This window comes from Bos indicus, chromosome 9 (assembly GCF_029378745.1).
Source record: "Bos indicus isolate NIAB-ARS_2022 breed Sahiwal x Tharparkar chromosome 9, NIAB-ARS_B.indTharparkar_mat_pri_1.0, whole genome shotgun sequence".
NCBI classification, from domain to species: domain Eukaryota; kingdom Metazoa; phylum Chordata; class Mammalia; order Artiodactyla; family Bovidae; genus Bos; species Bos indicus.
The window spans coordinates 42,965,286-42,992,257 of NC_091768.1; the positions used below are offsets into that span (position 1 = coordinate 42,965,286).

A 26,972-nucleotide genomic window follows, 5' to 3' on the forward strand; every position below is an offset into this window, starting at 1 on the left:
CCCTCATGTATATTAGATTTGACACCCATCTTTTATGCTTACATTTTCTGGATTGATTTATTAGAACTGGATATATTAAAGTGAGGTAGTCAAATAGTGAAACAAACTCTATACCTCTAGATTTTAGCATTGGAAGGAGTTTTTCCACTGCGGGGATCTGGGAAGTTCTGATTTTTCCCATTCAGTTGTACTTTAAGAAGCTTTGAGCTAACTAACACAGGGCTTTCCCAGTAGCTCAGCAGTAAATAATCTGCCTGCCAAGCAGGAGACATAGGTTTGATCCCTGGGTCAGGGAGATCCCCTGGAAAAGGAAATGGCAACTCACTCCAGTATTCTTGCCCAGGAAATCCCATGGACAGAAGACCCTGGTGGGCTACAATGGGGTCGAAAAAGAGTCGAACATGACCTAGTGACTGAACATGCATGCACAAACTAACTCAAGGGTGATGATCCCTTATAGTTGATAAGTTGTTTCCTTAATATTTGATTATCAGTTTACCAAAAGACTGTGATCTGAGTCACTGGCATAAGTTAGAATTATGAACTCTTGAGCATAAATCTTAGGTTTCTCTCCTCTGGTTCTGCCATCCTACCTCAGCTCACCATCTGGAACTTCCCCTACCTTCTGTTCAAATTGAGTGTAGCCTCTCACAGGCACTGCTGCAGTAGTGAATTCAGTAAGTTCTCCTAAACGAAGAGACAAAGCACTTAAACACTCCAGTATATTGAGTTCTGTCTGCTTAAAGCTTAAGAGATAGGTCCTTTGATATGGCATGGTTCTTATATAAATTAATTTTTCAACATCACATTAAACTCTCAGCATGTCATTTTGTAGTGCATTGGTCCTTTTCCCCAGTGTGGCTATCACTTTTAAAGAATCCACTATGATTTAGGAAGAGGGACTCAAGACACTGAACTCAAGGTTCAGTGTGTGTGCTAAGTACCTTCAGTTGTGTCTGAATCTTTGTGACCCTATGGCTCCTCTGTCCGTGGGATTCTCCAGACAAGAATACTGGACTGGGTTGCCATGCCCTCCTCCAGGGAATCTTCTCAACCCAGGGATCGAACCCATATCTCTTCTGTCTCCTGCACTGGCAAGCAGATTCTTTACTACTAGCACCACCTGGGAAGCCCCCTGTTCAGTGTAGCAAATGGAGATGACGGAGAGATGAGTAAGGTTGGGACTAGTAATAGGTCTGTTTGGGTAAGATGGTAAGATGGTGTCTGCTGCTCTGCTTCTTGGAAGTCATTTGCTCTCTCATCTTACATTTTTTGAGACTTATTCTGTATCAGTTACTCTGCTGGGTGCAGAGCATCCAAAGATGACTAAGCCTGAGGGCCCTTAAGATTCTCACAGCCTTGTGAGGAGTACCTTAGAACAGATACAATCATTAAATAGCAAGACTGAAAATTATATCTAAATCCTGGCACTTAAATTACTAATTGACTAGTAATTGTTTAGCTTTTCTAAGCCTGCTTGCTAGTTTTCCTCATCTGTAAAATGATATTACTAGTTCTTTTACATGGTTTTTGTGAGAATAAGAATGTACATATATAAATTAGCACGTGCCTGGCATTATAGCATGTTTATAGTATGCTGTAGCTGTGTCATTCGATGCCGTTTTTATTCAGCGTATTAAGTGCCAGGCTAGACGTTTATAATAAAAAGCCCATGGAAGAGGCAGCTGCCTCACCCCAGGTTCTGCACGCCGCACAGCCACTGTTTGCTGCTTCCGCTGTGCATTTATGTTCACTTTTCTTTCCGGGTGTCGGTGGAGACCCTTTTATCTGTGGACATGCTGTGTTCCTTCCTGTGGGTCACACTCATCCTTACTGAGTTCCCTACATATATAGGAATCCTCTAAAACTCCTTTTCTCTTCTCATGCCCTCCTTTCCCCTTTTCCCTTCCCTTTTTTTCTTCTTTCTCCACCCCCCACCCAAAACTCATCCATCAATTCCTACTGCTTTAGCTATCACCCCTATGAAGATGCTTCCCAAATCTATATCCACAGCATTTCCAGATGCCTGCTGGGCATCTCCATCTGGAAGTCCTTCTTGCATTCAAAGTTAACATGTCCAAAACTGAACTCATTAATTCCCCATTAACACTCCTTTTCTTTCCAGTCCTTGCTAATGCTAGCGTCATCACCTCCAGCAGACAAGTTTGAATCTTAAATTCAGCCCTTGTATTTGCTTCCTGGTGCCTTCCTGATGTCTTGCTCATGCAGTCAGTTGGCCAGACTAACCTGACCCACCTCCATGCTGCTGCCATCATTCAGGTTTTCTTTCCCATCCCTGCTGCTACTACCCTAATTTAGGCCCTCATTATCTCCCACCTGGAATATTGGAAGAAGCTACTCCTAACTAATCTTCCCTCTCCTTTCCCCTGTACCCAACAACACACTATTGCCAGAGTGACAATATTAGGCCCCAAGTAGCAGTTTTAGTCTTTAGCCCTAAACACATTAGTCCCTTGCTGACAAACCATCCATGCCTTCAAATTGCCTGCAGAATAAAGTCCTGATTCTAAACCTCTCAAGGCCCCTCACTCTTTAGGCTGTCTCCTGGGCTTATTCACCTTCACACTTTGCCCAAATGATTAGCCCCACAGGTCCTGAACCTGCTTCCCATTCTTTTACCTGCTATCACTCAAACCTATTCCTTTCTCCCAAAGTACCATTCTTTCCATTCCAATAACTCCATCCCTCTCCTCCCTCCATTCTCTGCTCAGGAAAATTTGACCATCTTTAAGGCTCAGTCTGAAGTCTGTCTCCACTGGGAGGGGCACCTCTAACAAGAAGCCGTTTTCTTTCTTCCTTTGTTTATGGAAAACTTATTGATACTCTACTGTCTTTGTTATCTGTTTTTATATTATTCAATTTAACCACTGTTTTTTCAATTTAACCATTTTTGAAACATGTCATTAATAGCTCCTTTAATAGACCTCATTTCTTTGTATTCCTCATAGTATATATACGTGTTGAAACAGTGGAATTTGAGAGAGTATGGAAAGGTTCCATAGCTGTCATTTGAGGATTTAAAATAGTTAATAGTTATGGAAAGATAAGATGATGTAGTAGGAACTGCAGTTAACCACAGAAACAACGATGTGAGAAGGCCATACAATTGTGTTGCACGAAGTTCACTTGTAAAATCCTTATTTCCATGAAATTGTAAAGCTATTAGGATATTAGTGTTAATTGTTGATGTGTTGTAGTTCTAGAGCAGAATTTTGAAGAAGGCCAAATTCCTTCGCCCAAAATTCAACTTATAGACTTTTCAGAATGATGTTATTTAAAATTAGTGATGTGTCTGCTGCTGCTGCTGCTAAGTCGCTTCAGTCGTGTCCAATTCTGTGCGACCCCATAGACAGCAGCCCACCAGGCTCCCCCATCCCTGGGATTCTCCAGGCAAGAACACTGGAGTGGGTTGCCATTTCCTTCTCCAAAGCATGAAAGTGAAAAGCAAAAGTGAAGTCACTCAGTTGTGTCCGACTCTTAGCGACCCCAGTGATGTGTCTATAGTAGCTAATTTTCCAGGACTACATAGTATCTGACTTATCTTTAACTTGATTGAAATACTGTTTTAGATTTGGTACATCTCTAGTTTGTCCACCAAGCTACTACCTCCATATTTCTCATTGACTACCGCAAAAGCATCCCAACTGATCTCCTCATATCCACTTTGTTCCCCCACCGCCAACACACCCATCAGTCACTTTTCCACACTGATGAGGGAAGACATTTTTTGTATATTTTTTAAAATATCTGATTACATGACCAGATGCTGAAGTTACTGCAGTGGTTTCACATTACTCTTTGGATAAAGAGCCAATGTCTAATCACAGGCTGTTTGACCTGTGCGGTCGAGTCCCTGTTTACTTCTAGCCTCGTTTGTACAGTGTTCTCAGCTTTGCATGTGCTCATTCTTCCTTTGAATGTCAACTCAGTCATCATTTCCTCAGGAAGCCTTTGCTGGCTAGGCTAGTTCCCAGTTGTAAGCTCTCAGAGTATCATCTCTTTTTACTCTGTGGCATTATTAGCATTGTAATTTTACATTATTTGTGATTCTTTCATTATTACTGGTCTCTAGCATCAGCTTGTAAGCCTCGTAAGCTCTTTGCCTGGTTTTGCTCACTGTGGCATCTGTGCCAAGCGCAGTGCTTAAAGTATGGAAGGTATTTGGTTTATATTAGTTTAATGAATGATGAAGGGTCTAAATATATGTGTATGTGTATATATATATATATATTAGCAAAAGGGAAACAATTCTGTAGAATTTTAGTGATATAGATTACAAGGGACTAAATATTGCTTTCATTTATGACACTTCGATGATGTTAACGATTTCTCCCAATTTTTATACTTATTATATATATTGTAGTTAAAAAAAAGTAAACTGCTTAGTTACCCAGTCGTGTCTGTCTCTTTGTGACACCATGGACTGTAGCCCGCCAGATTCCTCTGTCCATGGGAATTCTCCAGGCAAGAATAGTGGAGTGGGTTACCATGCCCTCCTCCAGGGGATCTTCCCAACCCAGGGATCCAACCCAGGTCTCCCGCATTACAGGCAGATTCTTTACTATCTGAGCCCCAGGGAAGAGTATTAGATAATTACATGTAGTAAAGTGAAATCATAAAGAATCACAGAGTTAGGGGAAAAAAGCCCAGATGTCAAATAATCCAGGCTTCCCTTTGATATGTTGTTTCAGAGGCTGTGCAGCTTCTTGAACATCTTTATTCACAAGGGACTCAGCATCAATAGAGGCTCCTCTGTTCTTTAATTTCTTCATGTGAAGCCAAAATTCACCACCTATATTTTCTATCTATTAGTGCCCTCTAAAGTAATACTTACCAAGTCTGTCTTCTATCCACATGGTACCCTTTCGGATGAGCAGACAGTCATCATGTACTCCTCTAGCTTTAATTCTCCCAGCCCTCCCCTGCACACACACTGCGTTCCTGTCCTGTTGGTTCTGGAGACAGTTGTGTCCTTCTCTCTGTCCTCAAACCTGCACACGTGTTGTCTCTAAAACACTCTTTTTTCACTTCCCCTCCTTGCTTCAGATCCTGTGACTCCTTCCCTCTCATCCTTTAGGTCTCAGGGAGGTCTCTTTCACCACTCCTTCACCCCGCTTATGTTGGTTGCCCTTGTTCATATCCCTAAGTAGCTCATGCCACATTTTATTATTATTTTAAATCCAGATTATATAATCCACACGAAGGGAGATCACAACACACCAGTGTATGTCATTATGTCCTCCACTGTCTGTCTCGCACTGTGCCTGACTTACAGTAAGCATTTACTACATTTTTGGCTGCGTAAATTTGAGAACACCGTTTTTACTATTCTCCAAGCTAGCATTCATTTTTTTTTGTCAGCCAAGTGTGTGGCAGTAAATAATTTCACGATCTTCTGGATATGCTCCAGTTTGTTCGTATTTCTCCTAGAGAGGCACTCAGAATAAATTGTAATGTTCCAGGTGAAAATATGACCTGGATTATATGAAACATTATCTCTGCAAATTTAGAATCTGAGGGACTTTTTTATGCTCAGGAGCTGAATTTCTTATTTTTCTTGTGAGCTAAGTTTTAAGTAGTAGACATTATCAAATGATCTTATTCCTTTTTTTTTTTAAGGCTGTTAATGAAGTGAATTTAAAGAAGTGGTGTTTTGGAAACATTTAATTTACTCACACTATTAATCTGTTCTTTGGATTGTCAACTATTGTCTTGTGTGAAAATTGATGCTTAGAAGGCATGCTTTTCTGACTGCTCTCTTGATTTCTATCAACTGGTGGGTGCACTAGAGTTTCTTCTCCTGACCTTTTTCAGTAGTGCTTTCTGAAAGTGGAATGTGTTTCAGCCATATATGATGTTTCAGGCTCGTAGAAGGAAGGATTCCTTAACTTTTGTTATTTTGGGGGAGTAGAAGAAGAAACAATATAGGAAATAATTGGTGGCTCAAACGGTGAAGAATCTGCCTGCAGTGCAGGAGACTCGGGTTCAATCCCTGGGTCAGGAAGATCCCCTGGAGAAGGGAATGGCTACCCACTCTAGTATTCTTCCCTGGAGAATTCCATAGACAGAGGGGCCTGGCAGGCTGTAGTCCGTGGGGTTGTAAGATATAAGAATTAAGAAAAATACATGGCAAAAAAGTAGAGGGAATGTAGTTTTCTGACTACCTTATCGCCTTGCTTGTGCTTCCACAGTGGTGTGTGCTTTACTCACGTCGTCTCTTCCACACGGTGACTACAGGAAACACATGTCGTTTAACGTCGTTTTACAGAAAAAGTGATAGTCTGAGTCATACAACTAATAAATGGCAGAAGGATTTTTCAGACCTGGTTCTAAAGCAGTCACTATTCTACTGACTCAATAAATAGTTGGTATATGAATGAAATGAAGCCGATGGAGAGTCAGTCTAGCATAATGGATAAACATGTATATAGACTTTAGAGCCAGGTGGCCTGGATTCAAATCCTGGCCCTATCAGGGTTCTAAGGCTTACTGTCTATGGTATCTTGGGAAAGTTGCTTGATCTCTCTGTGTGCCTCATTCTCTTCATCTCTAAAATCAAAATAATTGTGGTACCTTCCTCCTAGAGTTGTTGTGAATCAATTTGATTATTATATAGTAAAATACTCAGAACAGTTCCTGGCATTGTGAGGTTCTATTTAAGGATTTATTGCTGCTGCTGCTATTGTATTTTGATGATGATGATGATGTATGTGTCCTCTGTGAAAGGTCTCCTCTCTCAGAAGTTTATGGAAGGTGTTATCAGAACTGTTGCCAGGACTGTTTTTCAGTCTGACTTGGCCCTATGTCTCAAAACTCACAACTTAAGTTTTAAGTTTCAAGTTGTTAAGTGTTACCCTCATATCTTTCATTCCTCAGTTCAGTTGCTCAGTCATGTCCTACTCTTTGTGACCCCATGGACTGCAGCACACCAGGCCTCCCTGTCCATCACCAACTCTAGGAGCTTGCTCAAATTCATGTCCATCGAGTCGTTGATGCTGTCCAACCATCTCATCCTCTGTTGTCCCTTTCTCCTCCTGCCTTCAATCTTTTCCAGCATCAGGGTCTTTTCAAATGAATCAGTTCTTTGCATCAAGTTGGCCAAAGTATTGGAACTTCAGCTTCAGCATCAGTCCTTCCAATGAATATTCAGGACTGATTTCCTTTAGGATTGACTGGTTTGATCTCATTGAAGTCCAAGGGACTCTCAAGAGTCTTCTCCAACACCACAGTTCAAAAGCATCAATTCTTCGGCACTCAGCTTTATTTATGGTCCAACTCTCACATCCATACATGACTACTGGAAAAACCATAGCTTTGACTAGACCATAGCTTTTCATTCCTAAACAGGCTCAACCCCTCAAACACACAGACACACACACAGCCTCACTCTTTTCCCTTTCTGTAATTAGGAGCCAATTCACAGCTTCTCTTTAATATTGTTATTATATACCTCAGGTAAAACATGTATAAGGATCTAGTAGCGTAAGTTGGGCTTCCCAGGTGGCTCAGTGGTAAAGAATCCACCTGCCAATGCAGGAGACATAAGTTCAATCCCTGGTCGGAAAGATGCTCTGGAGGAGGAATTGGCAACCCACTCCAGTATTATTGCCTGGAAAATACCATTGACAGAAACCTGGCGGACCACAGTCCATAGGGTTGCAAAGAGTCAGACACGACTGAGCACCCACACACAGTAGCATAAGTTAAAATCTGTAATTCAAAGCCAAAAACTTGGAAAGCACTCCATTTTACATTTTCTTCCAAAATACTATGCTTCCCAGCCTCCCTACAGTTCAGGTCTGTAGGATTTAAGTAGATTGTTACATTATAATAAAGAGCTTTGGATATTTCTGTTGATTATTTGTTTCTACTATAGTATAGCTTAATTACCTTAAATTAACTTCCTTTTTCTAGGAAATTAGAACTTCTTTGTAAAAATCATTAACCACTCTAACCTACTGAAGATCACTTACTAGATTAAGGAGAAAATATAAGTAAAGAAAGAACTGTAACTGTTATTTTGCAGGAAGCCTGAAGATGTCTTATTTAGAAACTAATGAAAGAGTAAGGGGCCCTTTTAAAAATTTACTTGGAAGCATGAGGGGTGAAAATTTTCTTAAGTAATGGGCTAACTCATTAATTTTGACTATATAAACTTAATTTAAATTAATTCTTTGTTCAGAAGTCACCCAAGGAAGTCTTAATAAGTCAGTGAAGTATCAGAATACAAATTTTCCTGTTTTTAGAAATAAAGTCACAGATGTAGAAGACAAACTTATGGTTACCAAAGGGGGAAGGGGAGGAGGGATAAACTGGGAGATTGAGATTGACACATATACACGACATATATAAAGTAGAAAACTAATAAGAACCTACTGGATAGCACAGGGAATTCTTCTCAATATTCTGTAATGCCCTATATGGGATTAGAATCTAAAAAAGAATGTGTGTGTGTGCGTGTGTGTGTGTGTATAGCAGATTCACTTTGATGTACAGCTTAATTAATACAGCTGTATTTAAATTGTGAATCAACTAAACTCAATAAAAATTAATAAAAGTTTTTTGCTATTTTTACCACATTCAAGAATTTTGTTTGTATGTTATTTATGTATACTTTTTAGTATAACTTATTTGACTAGTGCTCATGAAGATTGTTGTAAGTGTTAATTTATTATAATATGTTGTTCTTAGTCTTTCAGTCATGTCCTTTGCAACTCCATGGACTATAGCCTGCCAGGCTTCTCTGTCCATGGGGATTTTCCAGGCAAGAATACTAGAGTGGGTTGCCATGTCCTCCTCCAGGGGATCTTCCCAACCCAGGAATAGAATCCAGGTCTCGCACATTGCAGGTGGATTCTTTACTGTCTGAGCCCATTATAATATGTTACCCATAATTTTCTGTCTTTTTTTCTTTTTCTAATATTGCCCTTTAGTTCTTATATGATAACCTTTTGTGATACTTAAATAAAAATGTAATCTAGGAAAGTATTCTGACCTTAGTTATAGTAGAAATTATAAATATTGAATATTCATAGCAAAAAAATTATATTCTATGTTAAAGCTTAATGTGCCTAGAATGATTATTCTTTTGCATAAAAAATAAGAAATGGTAAAATATTTGCCCATGGCATTCATTTCCATTTTAATTCTCAAATTTTCGACCTGTAAAGACAGAAATCATTTTGTACCCTTCCCCTTACCAGCACCATCACCACATAATACAACTTCATCAAAGCCATACAATTTATATTTCACCTGCAGTCAACTACCACAAAACAGTTTAACACTATGGGTTCCTCTCATTATCAGACCACATGGTTAAGATTGCATGGGAAAACCCAGAAAGAGGAGGAAGCCAAGTCAGTAGGCCTTACAGTTTTGAGACTATCACTTTCAAAACTAGCTGAGGGTTTCTCTAGATGTTTCCTGCAGTCACTGCTTCCTCCTGTTAACTCTTTCTTCCACAATCCTATTTCTTTTCAGCGGGTCCCATTGTCTGATTTTGGAAGCGTGGGCATATTTGCAGCAGTTCTCTTACTTGATCCAACTTATTTTGTGATTTTCTTTCTTTCCTTGTTGGCAGGGGTCTTATACACGACAGACAGAATAACCTCCAGTTGAGGGGCTTGGTGGTGTTACTTATTTCTAAGGCAGCTGGGCCCAACAGTGTGAATGCTTCGTGTCAAAACTATGACATGGTCAGTGGGATCTATTCATGGTAAGAAGAAATTTTGAAATTGCTCTCTAAATTGTATTTTCATACAGTGGTCAGTAGAAATCACTGTTTAGTTCTTCGTCATTCTCTGATTCAGAGATAGATTAAAATATTTTGTAAGGTTAAAAGATGGATTTTTATTGTTCTTAATAAATCTAATAGTCTTAGCTACTTTGTATGGAACTCTGGTAAATTTTCCCTTGTGTTTTTGTTTAATACTTTCTACCTTGAGGATTTAAATTTTTTTATTGAATACTACCCTTCTGCCCCATCATGATATCATTTTATTTCTGTAGAGAACTCTGTATCATTTAGTCCAGGATTCATGGTTTTTAAACCTCAATAGGATAACTTAGCTGTATAGATAATGATGCAACTACCATTTTAGGAGATGTCTACTTCAATGCTATATCATTAACTTTATTTTGTTTATTTTTATGGTGAAGAGGTTTTTATTTAACTGGAATAAGAAACTTTTACATCTCACATTTAGATTAAAAAATAAATTGATGAGTACATATTATTTTGCTGCATATAAAACAAACTTTAAAATTTCAGTTGTGATTTTTTAAATGTGATTTTAAAAATGTTTTTTAGTAATAATATATCAGCAATAACTTTACTTAATCTTAGAAGTGTACTTGGCACTGTGTTGAAAACCTGTATAGAAGTAACAGTCTGCAGGTGGACTTTGGCACATGAAACTAAAGCACCCAAAAACATGGTGACAAGGGAATTTTCTTCACAAAAAGAACTATTTCTCGAAGCTTAGACTTCTGGTTAATACATCTTATTGATTTACTTTAAAAATCAGTCCTCATCACTATCACACAATTGTGCTCATTTCACATGCTAGCAAGGTAGTGCTTAAAATCCTTCAAGCGAGGCTTCAACAGTACATGAACCGAGAACTTCCAGGTGTACAAACTGGATTTAGAAAAGGCAGAGGAACCAGAGATCAAATTGCCAACATCCATGGACCATAGAGAAAGCAAGGGAATTCCAGAAAAACATGTACTTCTGCTTCATTGTCTATGCTAAAGCCTTTGACTGTGTAGATCACAACAAGCTGGAAAAATTTTAAAGAGATGGGAATACCAGACCACCTTCCCTGCCCCCTGTGAAGCCTGTATGCAGGTCAAGAAGCAACAGTTAGAACTGGTCATGGAACAATGGACTGGTTCAAAATTGGGAAAGGAGGACATCAAGGCTGTGTATCATCACCCTGCTTATTTAACTTCTATGCAGAGTACATGATGAGAAATGCTGGCCTGGATTCCCAAACTGGAATCACAATTGCAGGGAAAAATATCAATAACCTGAGATGTGCAGATGATACTACCCTTATGGCAGAAAGCGAAGAGGAACTAAAGAGCCTCTTGATTAAAGTGAAAGAGCAGAGTGAAAAAGCTGGCTTAAAACTCTGCATTAAAAAAAGAAGATCATGACATCGGGTCCTATCACTTCCTGGCAAATAGAAGAGGAAAAAGTGGAAGCAGTGACAGACTTTATTTTCTTGGTCTCCAGAATCACTGCGGATGGTGACTGCAGCCTTGATTGCTTCTTGGCAGGAAAGCTATGACAAACCTAGACAGTGCGATGAAAAGCAAAGGCAATACTTTGCCGACAAAGGTCTGTATAGTCAAGGCTGTCGTCTTTTCAGTAGTCACGTACAGTTGTGAGCTGAATATGTAAAGAAGGCAAAGCGCCAAAGAATTGATGCTTTTGAACTGTGGTGTTGAAGACTTTTGAGAGTCACTTGGACAGCAATCCACCTGTAATGCAGGAGACCCCAGTTCGATTCCTGGAATGGGAAGATCCACTGGAGAAGGGATAGGCTACCCAATCCAGTATCCTTGAGCTTCCCTTGTGCCTCAGCTGGTAAAGAATCTGCCTGCAATGCAAGAGACCTGGGTTCGATCTCTTGGTTGGGAAGATCCCCTAGAGAAGGGAAAGGCTACCCACTTCCAGTATTCTGGCCTGGAGAATTCCATGGACTGTATAGTCCATGGGGTCGCAAAGAGTCAGACATGACTGAGCAACTTTCACTTTTGGACAGCAAGTAGATCAAACCAGTCAATCCTAAAGGAAATCAACCCTGAATATTCATTGGAAGGACTGATGCTTCATTCGAAGCTGAAGCTACAATACTTTGGTCACCTGATGCGTGCAGCCTACTCATTGGGAAAGACCCTGATCCTGGGAAAGATTGAAGACAGAAGGAGAAGAGGGCGACAGAGGATGACATGGCTGGATGGCATCATCAATGCAATGGACATGAACTTGGGCAAACTCTGGGAGATGGTGAGGGACAGGGAGGCCTGGCATGTGCAGTCCATGGGGTCATGACGAGTTGGACTCGACTGGGCGACTGAACAACAACAACATATCTCTAATGAATATCAGCTGGTTTACTATCACTAATCTTAAAATAACACTTGGAAGTCTTTGAGACTTAGTAAGTGTTAATTAAATATTTACTGCATAAATGAATCATTCCCATTTTATAGAAAAAGAAACAAACACTGATATTAAAACTTGTCTAAAATTCTCTCGGTATAAAATGATAGAGTTAGAATTTAAATCTAAAGTGTATTTCTCTCCACTGTGCAGATGCTGTTACCTGTATGTGCAGTGCACTGTGTTGTGATGCTGTGTTTCCAGTCTCTTATCTAGCCTCTAAGAAACAGCTGCATTGCCTTCCGATTCTTCATAGGAACATAATATATTTGGTTGATGGTTGTGGTAATATGAATATTATAAAAGAACTTTGCAAAAGAATAGGTAGTACATTACAAATGTAAAAATTCCCCAAATGGTATAAATGGGTTTCACATCCAAGTGTAGAGAATCCACAGTTACCTTTAGGAAATGATATATGGTTCCAGGCTGTTTTTCTGTAATCAGACTTTATCTAGTAAGTCACTGGTGATGCTTGGGTGTTCTACACACTTGTTAATGTGAAAATGTAATTTGGCATAGTACTACGAGAAACCATTCGTTTGTTTCTGTATCCCTAAAGTCATTTGTTTGGCTCCTACTTCCTTAATTGTTCAAGTGTAACTTTTGCTGGAGGCTTGTATCTATAATGTCACAGTGAATTATTTAACATTTGAGGAAAGTGCTGATTTGGGAGCTTTTTAATTCACTGCCAAACTACTGGGATTTACATTGTTGGTGATTTTCTCTCATAAACTTGACTTTGATGTCAGTTAATGGGACCTGAGTAAATTACCTAAGGGAACAAAAGGAGTTAGGTGATCTCTTTTTTTTTGGCCTAAGGCTATAACTGCTGGATATATCTTGTGGATGTGTCTCATGAACTTATCACATAATGGCCAGAAGAGGCAAAATTTTGGCTAAAATGTAATAACATTTTGAAAAATAGGTAAGTGAGTCACATTTATAAAAATGCACTATAAACACCTACCATGACCTTTTGCTAGCAAGACCATGGGCTTTAGGTTGATTCCTCCAACCCTGACTTTAAAAATTGGTTACAAAGGTGATCAGGCAAAAAGTGTATTTTTAAATTTGCAAGCATCCCTAACTACAACTGAGAAAATAAGTTTACAGCTTATTCTATTAGTGATAGGATATTTTTGTGTATAGAAGATAGATAACTATAATACACAGTATTACAAAGTATAGACTTCCCTAATGTGACATGATTATTACATTTAAAGAAATGCACATGAATTTTGTGAATAATGATTCAGTTTTCTCAGTTGCTTTAGGAAGAACCAACTCAAATATTTCTCATCCAACTAGTGATTGTAAACAGACCACAAAATTTCACTCTACCTTCATTCCCTGAAATTTCCTACCACCTCTTGTTATCTATGTTAGAAGAGACTGAAACAAGTTTGCCAAACATTTTCTTTTCTTCCTGAGTATTCAGCTAGACTACATTTCTCAGCCTTCCTTTGCAGTTGGCTGGGCTATATAAATGAGATCTAGCCAATAGGATATAAGTGAAATTTACTGTTTCCTGACCGTAAAAATCGCACATTTGCAGTACACCTTAAGCAGATGATCTTGGTAGATACCTATTCAAGATGAAAGGTGCCTACACCCCTCGAAGGAGAGCCACCTGTCCATCAGGAATATCCATATAGTCTTGATGTATGAGAGGAAAACCTATTTGTTCAACCACTTAACTTTAGGGTTTATCTGTTAATAATAGGGCCATGTGTCTATCAGTCGCTGAGTCATGTTAGACCCTTTGCCATCCCATGGACTGTAGCCTGCCATGGTCGTCTGTCAACAGGATTCTCAAGGCAAGAATACTGAAGTGGGTTGCCAGATCCTTCTCCAGGGGATCTTTCTGACCCAAGGATCAATCCCAGTTCTCCCGCATTGCAGGCAGAGTCTATCATCTGAGCCACCAATAGTGCCATAGTAATTAATATTTTTCTGCTTTCTGTCACCTGGTTATCCCTGTGAATTTGGTGGTTCTTGATTACTCTGTCTTTCAGCTTTTGTGCCCAGTAAACCACTGACTCACAGGTTTCTCCAGGTTGTTTTTTCTTTCAGTCCACTTTCCTCTCTCCTGTTCCAGGCCTCTATTACTTCATGTTTAGATTTTAGCAGTAGCTGTCTATCAGGTTTTCCTGTCTCTATATAGTTCTCCTTCAATTTTTTTTCTGGGTCTTGTTAAATTGAACACCTGCTTTGATCACTCATTAAATGGATTCTTATTAAGCAGTCACTATGTCAGACTTTATTTTTTTGGGCTCCAGAATCACTGCAGATGGTGACTGCAGCCATGAAATTAAAAGACACTTACTCCTTGGAAGGAAAGTTATGACCAACCTAGATAGCATATTGAAAAACAGAGACATTACTTTGCCAACAAAGGTCCGTCTAGTCAAGGCTATAGTTTTTCCAGTGGTCATGTATGGATGTGAGAGTTAGACTGTGAAGAAAGTTGAGCACCGAAGAATTGATGCTTTTGAACTGTGGTGTTGGAGAAGACTCTTGAGAGTCCCTTGGACTGCAAGGAGACCCAACCAGTCCATTCTGAAGGAGATCAGCCCTGGGATTTCTTTGGAAGAAATGATGCTAAAGCTGAAACTCCAGTACTTTGGCCACCTCATGCGAAGAGTTGACTCATTGGAAAAGACTCTGATGCTGGGAGGGATTGGGGGCAGGAGGAGAAGGGGACGACAGAGGATGAGATGGCTGGATGGCATCACTGACTCAATGGACGTGAGTCTGAGTGAACTCCAGGAGTTGGTGATGGACAGGGAGGCCTGGCGTGCTGCGATTCATGAGGTCGCAAAGAGTCGGACACGACTGAGTGACTGAACTGAACTGATGTGATGTTCCAGGCAGGTGCAGGAAGACAGAATCGAATAGTGAGTATATTTACCCTCAGTGACATTATTAGCGTCAAACTAGGGCACATACAAGTTTACAGCCAACTATAATACAATGCTGTAGATGCTGTAAGTAAAGTATAAGTAGAATTCTGTGGAGGAATCGAATGGGAGGAGGAAAGAAAATTTCATTAAAAGAGATCATATGAACTTTTACAAAGAGGGAACTTATAAATGGATTCTGAAGGTAACTAGGAGGTTATCAGAGGAAAGCAGGTAGGCAAGGGGTTTGGTAAAAGGTGGCTGTGTTCAAGGTAAAGAAAGTGAGGAACACACTCACCAAACATGTGGTCTGGAAGTACATAGCAGGTCCTGCACCGTGCTGACACAATAATGGGCACTTGGTACATAACTTGTTATGTGAATGCATGAATTTGCATAATAGAGACTGGGGCATCATGCGTGTAGGTGTTATGGGTTGAATTCTGTCCCTGCTCCCAAATTCATACATTGAAGCCTAACCCCTCATTCCTGACAATGTGCCCGTGTTTGGAGATGGGGTCTTTATTGAGATAATCCAGTTAAAATGAGGTCATTAGAATGAGCCATAATTTAAATGACCTTATGTAAAAAGGGGGGAAATTTGGGCACAAATGTGCATATACAGGCAGAACACCCTATGAACATGAAGGTGGTCATTTTCAAGTCAAGGAGAGGGGCATAGAACAGGGTTGTCCCTCATAGCCCCAGCAAACTAACATATTGCAGACCACTGATGAGGAAATGGCCTAGAAGAGAAAGGTTGAAGTTGGATTGTGAAGGTTCTAAGGGATCAGAGCTCTATCCTGGAGAAACAGTGGGGAGCCATCCAAGAGGCATAGACTAGCCTTGGAATCTGGAAACAGGCTACCTCACTTACTAGCTGTGCCTCAGATTTCAGCTCTCACCTTTCAGAGAATGGTTTTAAGAATTAAATGAGTGAATAGAGTAATGCATAGCATAGTAAGCATTCTGTACATGTTTATTTTTGTTTATAGACATTATAAAGGTCTTTAAGTGAGGGGATCATATTAATATATCTGTGCTCTAGAATGTAATCAGTTGAGAAGATAACCCAGAGAGTTGAGGTTCAAGAGGTAAAGAGGACCAGCCAAGGAGTTATTGAAATAGTCTAAGTGGTTGCTGAGAGCGAAAACTGAGACTTGGAGAGATTACGGAGTCTTTACCCAAAGCAGCAGGTTAGCAGTTGGCTGAGTTGGGTTTAGACCCATTAGATCCTTTGATCTCATGCCATTTTCTACCAGCATTTCCCAATTTGTGCTTCATTTAGGATGAAGGTTTTATTAAATAGTCAGTGAGACAAAAGGTCCTGTGGTCAAATAAATTTGGTTTTTCCAGGTTAAACAGAGTTTAAAAGATTTCTTCATTTCAGAAATCTCAAGAATTGTTAGGTATATATGCCATCCATCAAGAATCTTTAAGAAGAGATATTATTTCCTGGTTATTTGACTATAAAACCCTTAAACCCCTGTCAGCAGTACATCTTATGGAATACTGTGAAACAGTTTGGTCCACCTTATGTTATGTTGCAACTCTGCGTGACCCCATAGACGGCAGCCCACCAGGCTCCCCTGTCCCTGGGATTCTCCAGGCAAGAACACTGGAGTGGGTTGCCATGTCCTTCTCCAATGCATGAAAGTGAAAAGTGAAAGTGAAGTCACTCAGTCGTGTCCGACTCAGTGACTCCCATGGACTGCAGCCCACCAGGCTCCTCCATCCATGGGATTTTCCAGGCAAGAGTACTAGAGTGGGTCACCGTTGCCTTCTCCGTATGTTATGTTAGGGTACCTAATTTTGAGTGCTAATGGAAACTCTGTGATGCAGAAATAACAGAATCACCAATAAGAAAACAGAGTCAAAAAGGTGAAGTAACTTTCTGAGATCCTGCATTTAGTGATCAGGTAGGGGAAGAAATATATCCTGCTGGTGGCCTCAATTTAATTCCTTATTCTGTCACTTATTTGCTGTGTGACCCCAGATAAGTTAGGTTACCTCTCTGTGCCTCATAGGTTTGTTGAGTGGATCAAAGAAGGTAATTGGAATAAAACACTTAGACAGTGTGTGTAGACTGAATTTAACAAGTGTGATTTCTTATTGTTATTTCAGAGCCCTGTCATGCTGCTTTGTGTCCTTTACCAGATTTCTCACTCCTTCAGGACAGGCCCTTGGCTTTGTGCATATTTTCATCTCACCAGTGTGTTGGACATAGTATTCATTTAAATCTTTGTCTGGATGATTGAATCTTCAATATACATAACTGTTCTACACCAAAACAAACATTTGAATCACACATTTTACAGAATGTGCTTTTTAGAGTAGTTTAACATGGACTCTACCTAACTTTGGCCACCTGATATCAAGAAGCAACTCATTGGAAAGACCCTGATGCTGGGAAAGATTGAAGGTGGGAAGAGAAGGGGACGACAGAGGATGAGATGGTTGGATGGCATCACTGATGTGATGAACATGAGTTTGAGTAGGCTCTGGGAAGTGGTGATGGACAGGGAAGCCTGGCGTGCTACAGTCCATGGGGGTCGCAAAAAGTCGGACACTACTGAGCGACCGAACTGAACTGAACCTACAATCACTATATCTTATTATGTCCTTTACAACTTGTAATTTAGGACGTGAGCTGTAATCAGACACTAAAGTACTCTTCATGGAATAGTCTTAATTTTTACCTTAGTTATCATGTAAAGCAATATATAGTTTTATTTAAAGAATGAAAAGTGTTAATGAAGTATCAACAAAAACACACACAAAAAAGCCAAAAATTTTTTAAAGTATTGCCCAATATCTACTGGGCAATCTTAAAAGTCCCATCAAAAGTTCATTTTGTTTCCTCAATATTTCCACCTATTCCTTTCCTTTTTTAAAAATTATATTTTGATTACTCATCTCTGTTATCTGCAACTTCCATTCTGGTATCTATACGGCTTGAATTTTACTAATAGGTTGTAGACTCTTCTGAACTTAATTCCCTCTGGGCAGCAGAGGGAGGAGAAAGAGCTGCTGCTGAGGGACCATTGCGGTGAGAGTGTTCCTGCAGCCATTAGAATCATAGCAGAGCAGCCTGTCTGTCTGGAACTGTAATGCATACCTGTCATTTTGAGGCATAGCCACTGAATTTAATTAAAGATCTGCAGTGTCCTGACATGTTATAAACATGGTGCCACCTTCTTCTTGCCCACCTTTCTCTGTCTCTAATCTATTTGCTAGAGATAAATTCAGTGATAAGTAGAACCTACAAGAAAAAGTATTGAATGAATCAGGAGTAAAGTGATTGTTGGGCTTCCCAACAAACTGCTGATTGTTGAGGTGTTGAGGTGGCTCAGCAGTAACTAAGAATCTGCCTGCCATGAACAAGATGCAGGTTTGATCCCTGAGTGGGGAAGATCCCCTGAAGGAGGAATGGCTACTCACTCCAGTATTCTTGCTTGGGAAATCCCATGGACAAAGGAGCCTGATGAGCCACAATCCATGGGGCTGCAAAGAGTCAGACATGACTTAGCAACTAAACAATAGCAACAAAGTAATTGTTGTTATTTTTGTCCTTTAGATTGTCTTTTGGCCAGGATACATGTGGGTCAATACATTTTTCAATTATTCCAATCATGATACATTTGTCAATCATTCCAATTCTGTTTGTAAAAGAAGTACTTTTATCATATTACTTATTTGGCTTCTGAGTGGCAGGTGAGCTGATAAATGGGAATAAAATTATGGATTGATCTTTTTATGTATTTATTTGTAGTGCTGATAAAAGGCAATTGTGCTGTGTGTGCCATTAAACATAGTTCAAATGATCTGTTTTCTTCATAGGAGCCCAGTATTCAGCATGTTCCTAGTACTTAGATGCCAGTCAGTTGACTATTGCTTAGAGTGGAATAATCCTGGTAACTGTTGTTATCTTTGTGATTATTATTATTTAATCTTGAAGCAAGGAAGACCTTCCTAAAGTGTTTCAACATTCTGGACCCATAATCAAAAAGATTTGACTTCATTAAAAAAGAATTCTTCAATGGAAAGAAATGTCCCATAAAGTCAAAAGCTAAGTGCCAAAGTTACAAAAATATTTGCAACATACATGACAGAGGGCTAAGTTTTAATAAACAGATCAGTTGAGGATCCTGTAAATCAGGAAGAAGATAGTAGTATGCAATCATGGACGAAAAACATGAACAGGATGTTCAGGGAAGAAAACTCATAGATGGTTAGTAAACAAAAGAGAAGAAAGGCTGGACCTCATCATAAAGGACAAATTAAAATCATAGTTTCCCTCCGTCAGGTTGGCAAAGGTTAAAAAGTTTGATAGCCAACATTTCTCTGTGAGGAAAAAGGCACCTGAATGCTTTGTTCGTAGGGATGTTAATTGGTATGCTTGCTTAGAGACCAATTTGGTAATAGCTGTAAATTTTATTTTAATTCAGCTATGCATTGATTTAGCAAAATTTTGTACTAATGTATTAACATAAGTGCCCAAACATATATGTAGAAGAATGTTCTTTGTAGTATACTTTGCAGGAACAGCAACAAAAAAGGAAACAACCAAAGTGTCCATCAGGAGGGGACATGTTATGTTATTGATGCAAAGGAATATCAAACGATCATTTAAAAGAATTAAGGAAATCTGTATGTGCCGATCTGGGAAGAGCTCAAAGAACATGTAAGGAAAGCAAGACTCCGAAACGTACTCTATAATAGTTTGGTCCCACTGGGGCTTGAGTGAGTGAGTGGATTTTTATTTGCATGTAAAATATCTCAGAAGGAAAGAGACAGAAACAACTGTTAATAGTGATCACCTCTGGGGAGTGGCAGCTATAGGGGAAACGGGATGAGAGACTTTGTTTATTCTATGTCCTGTTCAGTGGTCTGAATTATTTTTCATTTATACAGGTTTTACTTATGTACTTGTTAAAAAGCAGTGAAAATTTTTGTTGATTGCAGGTAGTTAGCTTAGAAATTCTATCCTACTATTAAAATGAAGGACTTTGAACTGATTTAAGCTTTTATCTTTTCCCCTTTGACAGGATAAAATATCCTATGAAAATGCATGGACTCTAGATGTTTTTTAAATAAAGAAAGCAGGAGTGACACAAAATGACATCTTTTAATTAACTTTCTTAGGTTTGCCATCCATGTTAAAATGGACACTATCAACTTTTTGGTAACTGGGCTAATTCTTTTTCAACTCAATATATTATTCAATTGATTAAAGTTAAATTAATGATTAAGGTTAAACATCAAAGATAATTGTTGGGCTTAAAGAACTAATCAGATAAAAGGCCTTATAAATATAAGTTAAATCTAGAAAATAGCTTATAATCAAATTATTAATCTAAACATTACTTTCTCCTCCAAGTGAAAATTGGTCAGACTTGGTGTACTGTTAGGAGAACTGGTGGTAAAATATTTGGAGGCCTATTTGAAATCTTAATTTATGAAGGTAAGTGGAGAACATGAAATGCTGTGAAGAAACAAGATGATTTTTTTTCTTTTAAAATAAATCTTTAAATTTAGGGACTTGATTTCAGCTGCAAATATTATGGTGCATAATTTATCATTTTAATGTAGTCCTAATTAGCTTCTGATGACTTCTGATTATACTCACAATAGGCTGTGACTATCAATTCTTACCTTCACACTGCATATTAGTATTTGGCATTTAAAAATGCCAAACAAAATTAGACAGAGTGCCTAAAGAATTCTGGACAGAGGTTCATAACATTTTACAGGAGGCAATGATCAAAACCATCCCCAAGAAAAAGAAATGCAAAAAAGCAAAATGGTTTGTTTTTTTTTTTCTCTCAGATAGCTGAGAAAAATAGAGAACCGAAAAGCAAAGGAGAAAAGAAAAGATATATCCAGTTGAATGCAGAGTTCCAGAGAACAGCAAGGAGAGATAAGAAAGCCTTTTTAAGTGAACAATGCAAAGTTCAGTTCACTTCAGTCATGTCCGACTCTTTGCGGACCCCGTGGACTGGAGCACACCAGGCTTCCCTGTCCATCACCAACTCCCGGAGCTTACTCAAACTCAGGTCCATCGAGTCGGTGATGCCATCCAACCATCTCATCCTCTCTCGTCCCCTTCTCCCACCTTCAATCTTTACCAACATCAGGGTCTTTTCAAATGAGTCAGTTCTTTGCGTCAGGTGGCCAGACTATTGGAGTTTCAGCTTCAGCATCAGTCCTTCCAGTGAATATTCAGGACTGATTTCCTGTAGGATGGACTGGTTTGATCTCCTTGTAGTCCAAAGGACTCTAAAGAGTCTTCTCCAACACCACAGTTCAAAAGCATCCATTCTTTAGCGCTCAGCATTCTTTATAGTCCAACTCTCACATCCATACATGACTGCTGGAAAAACCATAGCTTTGACTTGATGGATCTTTGTTGGCAAAGTAATGTCTCTGCTTTTTAATATGCTGTCTAGGTTGGCCATAACTTTTCTTCCAAGGAGCAAGCATCTTTTAATTTTGTGGCTGCATCACCATCTGCAGTGCTTTTGGAGCCCAAAAAAGTAAAGTCTGTCACTGTTTCAATTGTTTCCCCATCTATTTGCCAGGAAGTGATGGGACCAGATGTCATGATCTTAATTTTCTGAATGTTGAGTTTTAAGTCAACTTTTTCACTCTCCTCTTCCACTTTCATCAAGAGGCTCCTTAGTTCTTCTTTACTTTCTGCCATAAGGGTGGTGTCATCTGCGTATCTGAGATTATTGATATTTCACCCGGCAATCTTGATTCTACCTTGTACTTCATACAACCTGGCATTTCGCATGGTGTAGCCTGCATGTAAGTTAAATAAGCAGGGTGAAATATACAGCCTTGACGTACTCCCTTCCCGATTTGGAACCAGTCTGTTGTTCCATGTCCAGTTCTAACTGTTGCTTCTTGACCTGCATACAGATTTCTCAGGAGCTAGGTCAGGTGGTCTGCTGTTCCCATTCCTTTAAGAATTTTCCAGATTTTATTGTGATCCACACAATCAAAGGCTTTGGCATAGTCAATAAAGCAGAAGTAGATGTTTTTCTGGAACTCTCTTGCTTTTTTGATGACCCAACGGATGTTGGCAATTGGATATCTGGTTCTAATGCAAACAAATAGAGGAAACGTTGCAAAGAAATAGAGGAAAACAATAGAATGGGAAAAACGAGAGATCTCTTCAAGAAAATTAGAGATACCAAGGCAACATTTCATGCAAATACAGGCACTCAAAAAAGACAGAAACGGTATGCATCTAGCAGAAGATATTAAGAAGAAGTGACAAAAATACACGGAAGAAATATACAAAAAGATCTTAATGACCCGGATAACCATGTTGATGTGATCACTCACCTAGAGCCACACATCCTGGAGTGAGAAGTCAAGTGGGCCTTAGGAAAATCACTACCAACAAAGCTAGTGGAGGTGATGGAATTCCAGCTGAGCTATTTCAAATCCTAAAAGATGATGCTGTTCAAGTGCTGCATTTAATATGCCAGCAAATTTGAAAAAGTCAGCAGTGGCCTCAGGACTGGAAAAGGTCAGTTTTCATTCCAATCCCAAAGAAGGGCAATGCCAAAGAATGCTCAAACTCTTGCACAGTTTTACAATCTAGGAAAATAATGCTCAAAATCTTTCAAGCTAGGCTTCAACAGTATGTTAACTGATAACTTCCAGATGTACAGCTGGTTTTAGAAAAGACAGAGGTCAGATCAGATCAGATCAGTCGCTCAGTCGTGTCCGACTCTTTGTGACCCCATGAATCGGAACACACCAGGCCTCTCTGTCTATCACCAACTCCTGGAGTTCACTCAGACTCACATCCATTGAGTCAGTGATGCCATCCAGCCATCTCATCCTCTGTCGTCCCCTTCTCCTCTTGCCCCCAATCCCTCCCAGCATCAGAGTCTTTTCCAATGAGTCAACTCTTCTCATGAGGTGGCCAAAGTACTGGAGTTTCAGCTTTAGCATCAGTCCTTCCAAAGAAATCCCAGGGCTGATCTCCTTCAGAATGGACTGGTTGGGTCTCCTTGCAGTCCAAGGGACTCTCAGGAGTCTTCTCCAACACCACAGTTCAAAAGCATCAATTCTTCGGTGCTCAGCCTTCTTCACAGTCCAACTCTCACATCCGTACATGACCACAGGAAAAACCATAGCCTTGACTAGACTAACCTTTGTAAGCAAAGGAACGTCTCTGCTTTTGAATATGTTATCTAGGTTGGTCATAACTTTCCTTCCAAGGAGTAAGCGTCTTTTAATTTCATGGCTGCAGTCACCATCTGTAGTGATTTTGGAGCCCAGAAAAATAAAGTCTGACACTGTTTCCACTGTTTCCCCATCTATTTCCCATGAAGACAGAGGTACCAGAGATCAAATTGCCAACATCCATTGGATAATAGAAAAAGCTAGAGAATTCCAGAAAAACATCTATTTCTGCTTCATTGACTGCACTAAAGCCTTTAACTGTGTAGATCATGATGAACTATGGAAAATTCTTCAAGAGATGGGAATACCAGACCACCTTACCTGCTTCCTGTGAAACCTGTATGCAGGTCAAGAAGCAACAGTTAGAACTGGACATGGAACAACGGACTGGTTTATAATTGGGAAAGGAGTACATCAAGGCTGTATATTGTCACCCTGCTTATTTAACTTACCTTATTTAGCTTATATGCAGAGTACATCATGCAAAATGCCAGGCTGGATGAAGCACAAGCTGGAATCAAGATTGCCAGGAGAAATATCAGTAACTTCAGATGTGCAGATGACACCACCCTTATGGCAGAAAGTGAAGAGAAACTAAAGAGTCTCTTAATGAAGGTAAAGGAGAGTGAAAAGGCCAGCTTAAAATTCAACATTCAAAAAAAACTAAGATCATGGCATCTGGTCCCATCACTTCATGGCAAATAGATGGGGAAACAATGGAAACAGTGACAGACTTTATTTTCCTGGGCTCCAAAATCACTGTGGGCGGTGACTACAGCCATGAAATTAAAAGATGCTTGCTTCTTGGAAGAAAAACATTGACCAACCTAGACAGCATATTAAAAAACAGAGACATTGGTTTGTGGACAGAGGTCCATATAATCAAACCTATGATTTTTCCAGTAGTCATGTACAGATATGAGAGCTGGACAATGAGGAATTGATGCCTTTGAACTGTGATGCTGGAGAAGACTTCTGAGAGTCCCTTGGACTGCAAGAAGATCAAAGCTGTCAGTCCTAAAGGAAATCAACCCTGAATATTCATTGGAAGGACTGATACTGAAACTGAAGCTCCAGTACTTTGGCCACTGGATGTGAAGAGCTGACTCATTGGAAAAGACCGTGATACTGCAAAAGATTGAAGGCAGAAGGAGTAAGGGACAATAGAGGATGAGATGGTTGTATGGCATCACTGACTCACTGGACATGAGTTTGAGCAAACTCCGGGAGATGGTGAAGAATAGGGGATCTGGCATGCTGCAGTCCATGGGGTTGCGAAGAGTCAGACAGGATTAAACAACTGAACAACAAAAACAAAATTAACAAACTATATTTCCCTTGGGATTGACCACATCAAAAAACACCTTAAGAAATGAGGCTTAAGTAGAAACTTATTATTATATTTACTTAGTGCTTAATTATATTAAAGTGCAATAATTAATATTGTATAGCATTTTTTAAAACTATTGTTATTATTATTTTTTCAAATGACATGTGTAAATGTATAGAAAAAAGTCTTTGAGGAAACCTTACTCACTTGATGGTAACTGTTTGGAGGAAGTGGGGATGGGGAAAAGTTTAAGAACGGGAATAATCAAAGGGAACTCATTTCTTTTTTTATATAAAGAAAATCTAAATTAACTTGAAAATTAAAAGGAAATTATATTTCATTCTTATAAAACATTAACAACCTATTTAAGAAATGTACCTTTTTGTACTACAAGAAATTAGAAAATGAGGAATACTTATTGACAGTGATTTAAAATGACTATGCTGAATAACTGAATTTAGAGTAGGCTTTTGAAGATAATTTCTTAAAGATATCTCAGCTCCTTTTCAGAGATTTCTCAAGAGATGAAAGCATGTGCAGTTTGATTACATATTACTATTGATTGTATTCCATTTATAGCAATAAAAATAAACTCCAGATACAAATCCAGTAATATTACTAATTCATTACAACCCGTACTTATTTTCTTCATTAACTTTTTATTGTTATTTTCAACTTACACAGCATGCACAAATGCAGCAATTATATGTTGAGTAAGAAAGGGGAAGGCTCTTTATGTTCCATGTACAGTACATCAGAAGTCTTTACTTCACCAGAGCTGTTGGAAAAGCACAAAATAGGAACAGCCTCTTACAAAACAAGTATAATTAACCACAAAAAGTAGGTGGGCTCAGCTACTAATCTACTCTGCTGAGAGTTAATTGTATATAAATATCTTGATATAGATTAGCCTGCTTGACTACATAACAACAGAAAACAAGCTGCATAAATTGTTTTGTCAATAGTAAAAAAATTAAACTCTGTTTTAAAGAAGGGCTCTACATTAACTAGTAAGAAGCCATAGGCAAAGGCATTATCCAGTGTCTAATCTAAATTTAAACGGTGCTCAATTCTTGACATTTACTGTAGTAAAATGTTAGTTCTATCAGAAGAATTGCAGCCATTTAAAATGTTTAATGACAGAGTTTGCTTAATAGCTTCATGACTTAATGCTTATCCTTTGAACCCAAACTCGAAGCACCCTGCATTGGTAAACAGTGTGATGTAAAAGAGACATGGATAAAGGTTCTTGTCTCAAATCTGTAACTGATTAGTTATTTGATCTTAGGCAAGTCACTAATCATGCTGTGTGATTACTCATCTATAATATAGATAAAGATAAAATGAACTTAAATCAGAGAGCTTCACAGGCACATATCCAGCTAAGTTCAAGTAGACTCTGGTCTATCTTGACCACCTCCTCCCTGCAAGTCAGAGGGCTGAGCACTAAGGGAAATGTGAATATTAATCAGAAGTAGTCTTTGACCTCCAATGACAAGGTAAAGAAACAATTTATGCATCTATTAGCCTTGTGACTCCATTGATGCAACTTCATTTCTAGAACTCTGTTTCTTGAACTTAACTTCCAGAGCTGTAACCGTATTCACTATTGGGTCCACAATCCACCCATGTCCACTTGCAACCCTTTGTTTAATTAAAGACAATCATGAATATCCTTCATCTGAGATCCTTGGGGGGCTTCCCTGGTGGCTCAGTTGGTAAAGAGTCTGCCTGCAATGTAGAGATGCAGGTGTGACCCCTGGGTCAAGAAGATCCCTTGGAGAAGGAAATGGTAGCCCACTCCAGTATTCTTGCCTGGAGAATTCCGTGGACAGAGGAGCCTGATGGCTACAGTCCATGGGGTAACAAAGAGTTGGACATGACTGAGTGACTAATAATAAGATCCTTGGAGAAACTGGCGTCCATTGGTAGCTTAGTGCCCAAGGAACTCCTCCTTCACTATTCTCTTCTTCTTGCTCTTGGACAGGTAGCTGGGTGGTGATGGTGGTGGTTGTTCAGTTGCTAAGTCGTGTCTGACTCTTTGCGACCCCATGAACTACAGTACACCAGGCTTACCTAGCCTTCACTATCTCCTGGAGTTTGCTCAAATTCATGTGATACCACCCAACCATCTCATCCTCTGTTGCCCCCTTCTCTTCTTGTCCTCAGTCTTTCTCAGCATCAGGGTCTTTGCTGGTCATAGAGGCAAAAATTCTCAGGTTGGTTATCTCAAACTCTAATCCTTCTCTAAAGTTACTGGCATACTGAGTGTGCATTTTCTGTTACTAAGATTGCCCCATTCCCTTCTATTTTGTTCAAGTTTTTAAGTGGAATAAAA

The 26,972-nt window shown here is 39.3% G+C and overlaps 1 protein-coding gene across 5 annotated transcripts in view; it reads left to right on the forward strand.

Annotated features, from left to right (window-relative positions):
• The window catches only part of PDSS2 (decaprenyl diphosphate synthase subunit 2), a 286,547-nt gene that overhangs the window by 103,884 nt on the left and 155,691 nt on the right, over nucleotides 1–26,972 (forward strand). For 4 of the 5 annotated variants that reach the window (XR_002181420.2, XM_019967269.2, XM_070796007.1 and 1 more), the window contains exon 2: nucleotides 9,605–9,739. The exons of the other annotated variant lie outside the window; for it this stretch is intronic. Coding sequence is in view for 3 of the 4 variants with exons in the window: in XM_019967269.2 (XP_019822828.2) it covers nucleotides 9,605–9,739 (135 nt within the window). In the remaining variant the exon portion in view is untranslated. The remainder of the gene's footprint in view (nucleotides 1–9,604; nucleotides 9,740–26,972) is intronic. 5 annotated transcript variants of the gene reach the window in all.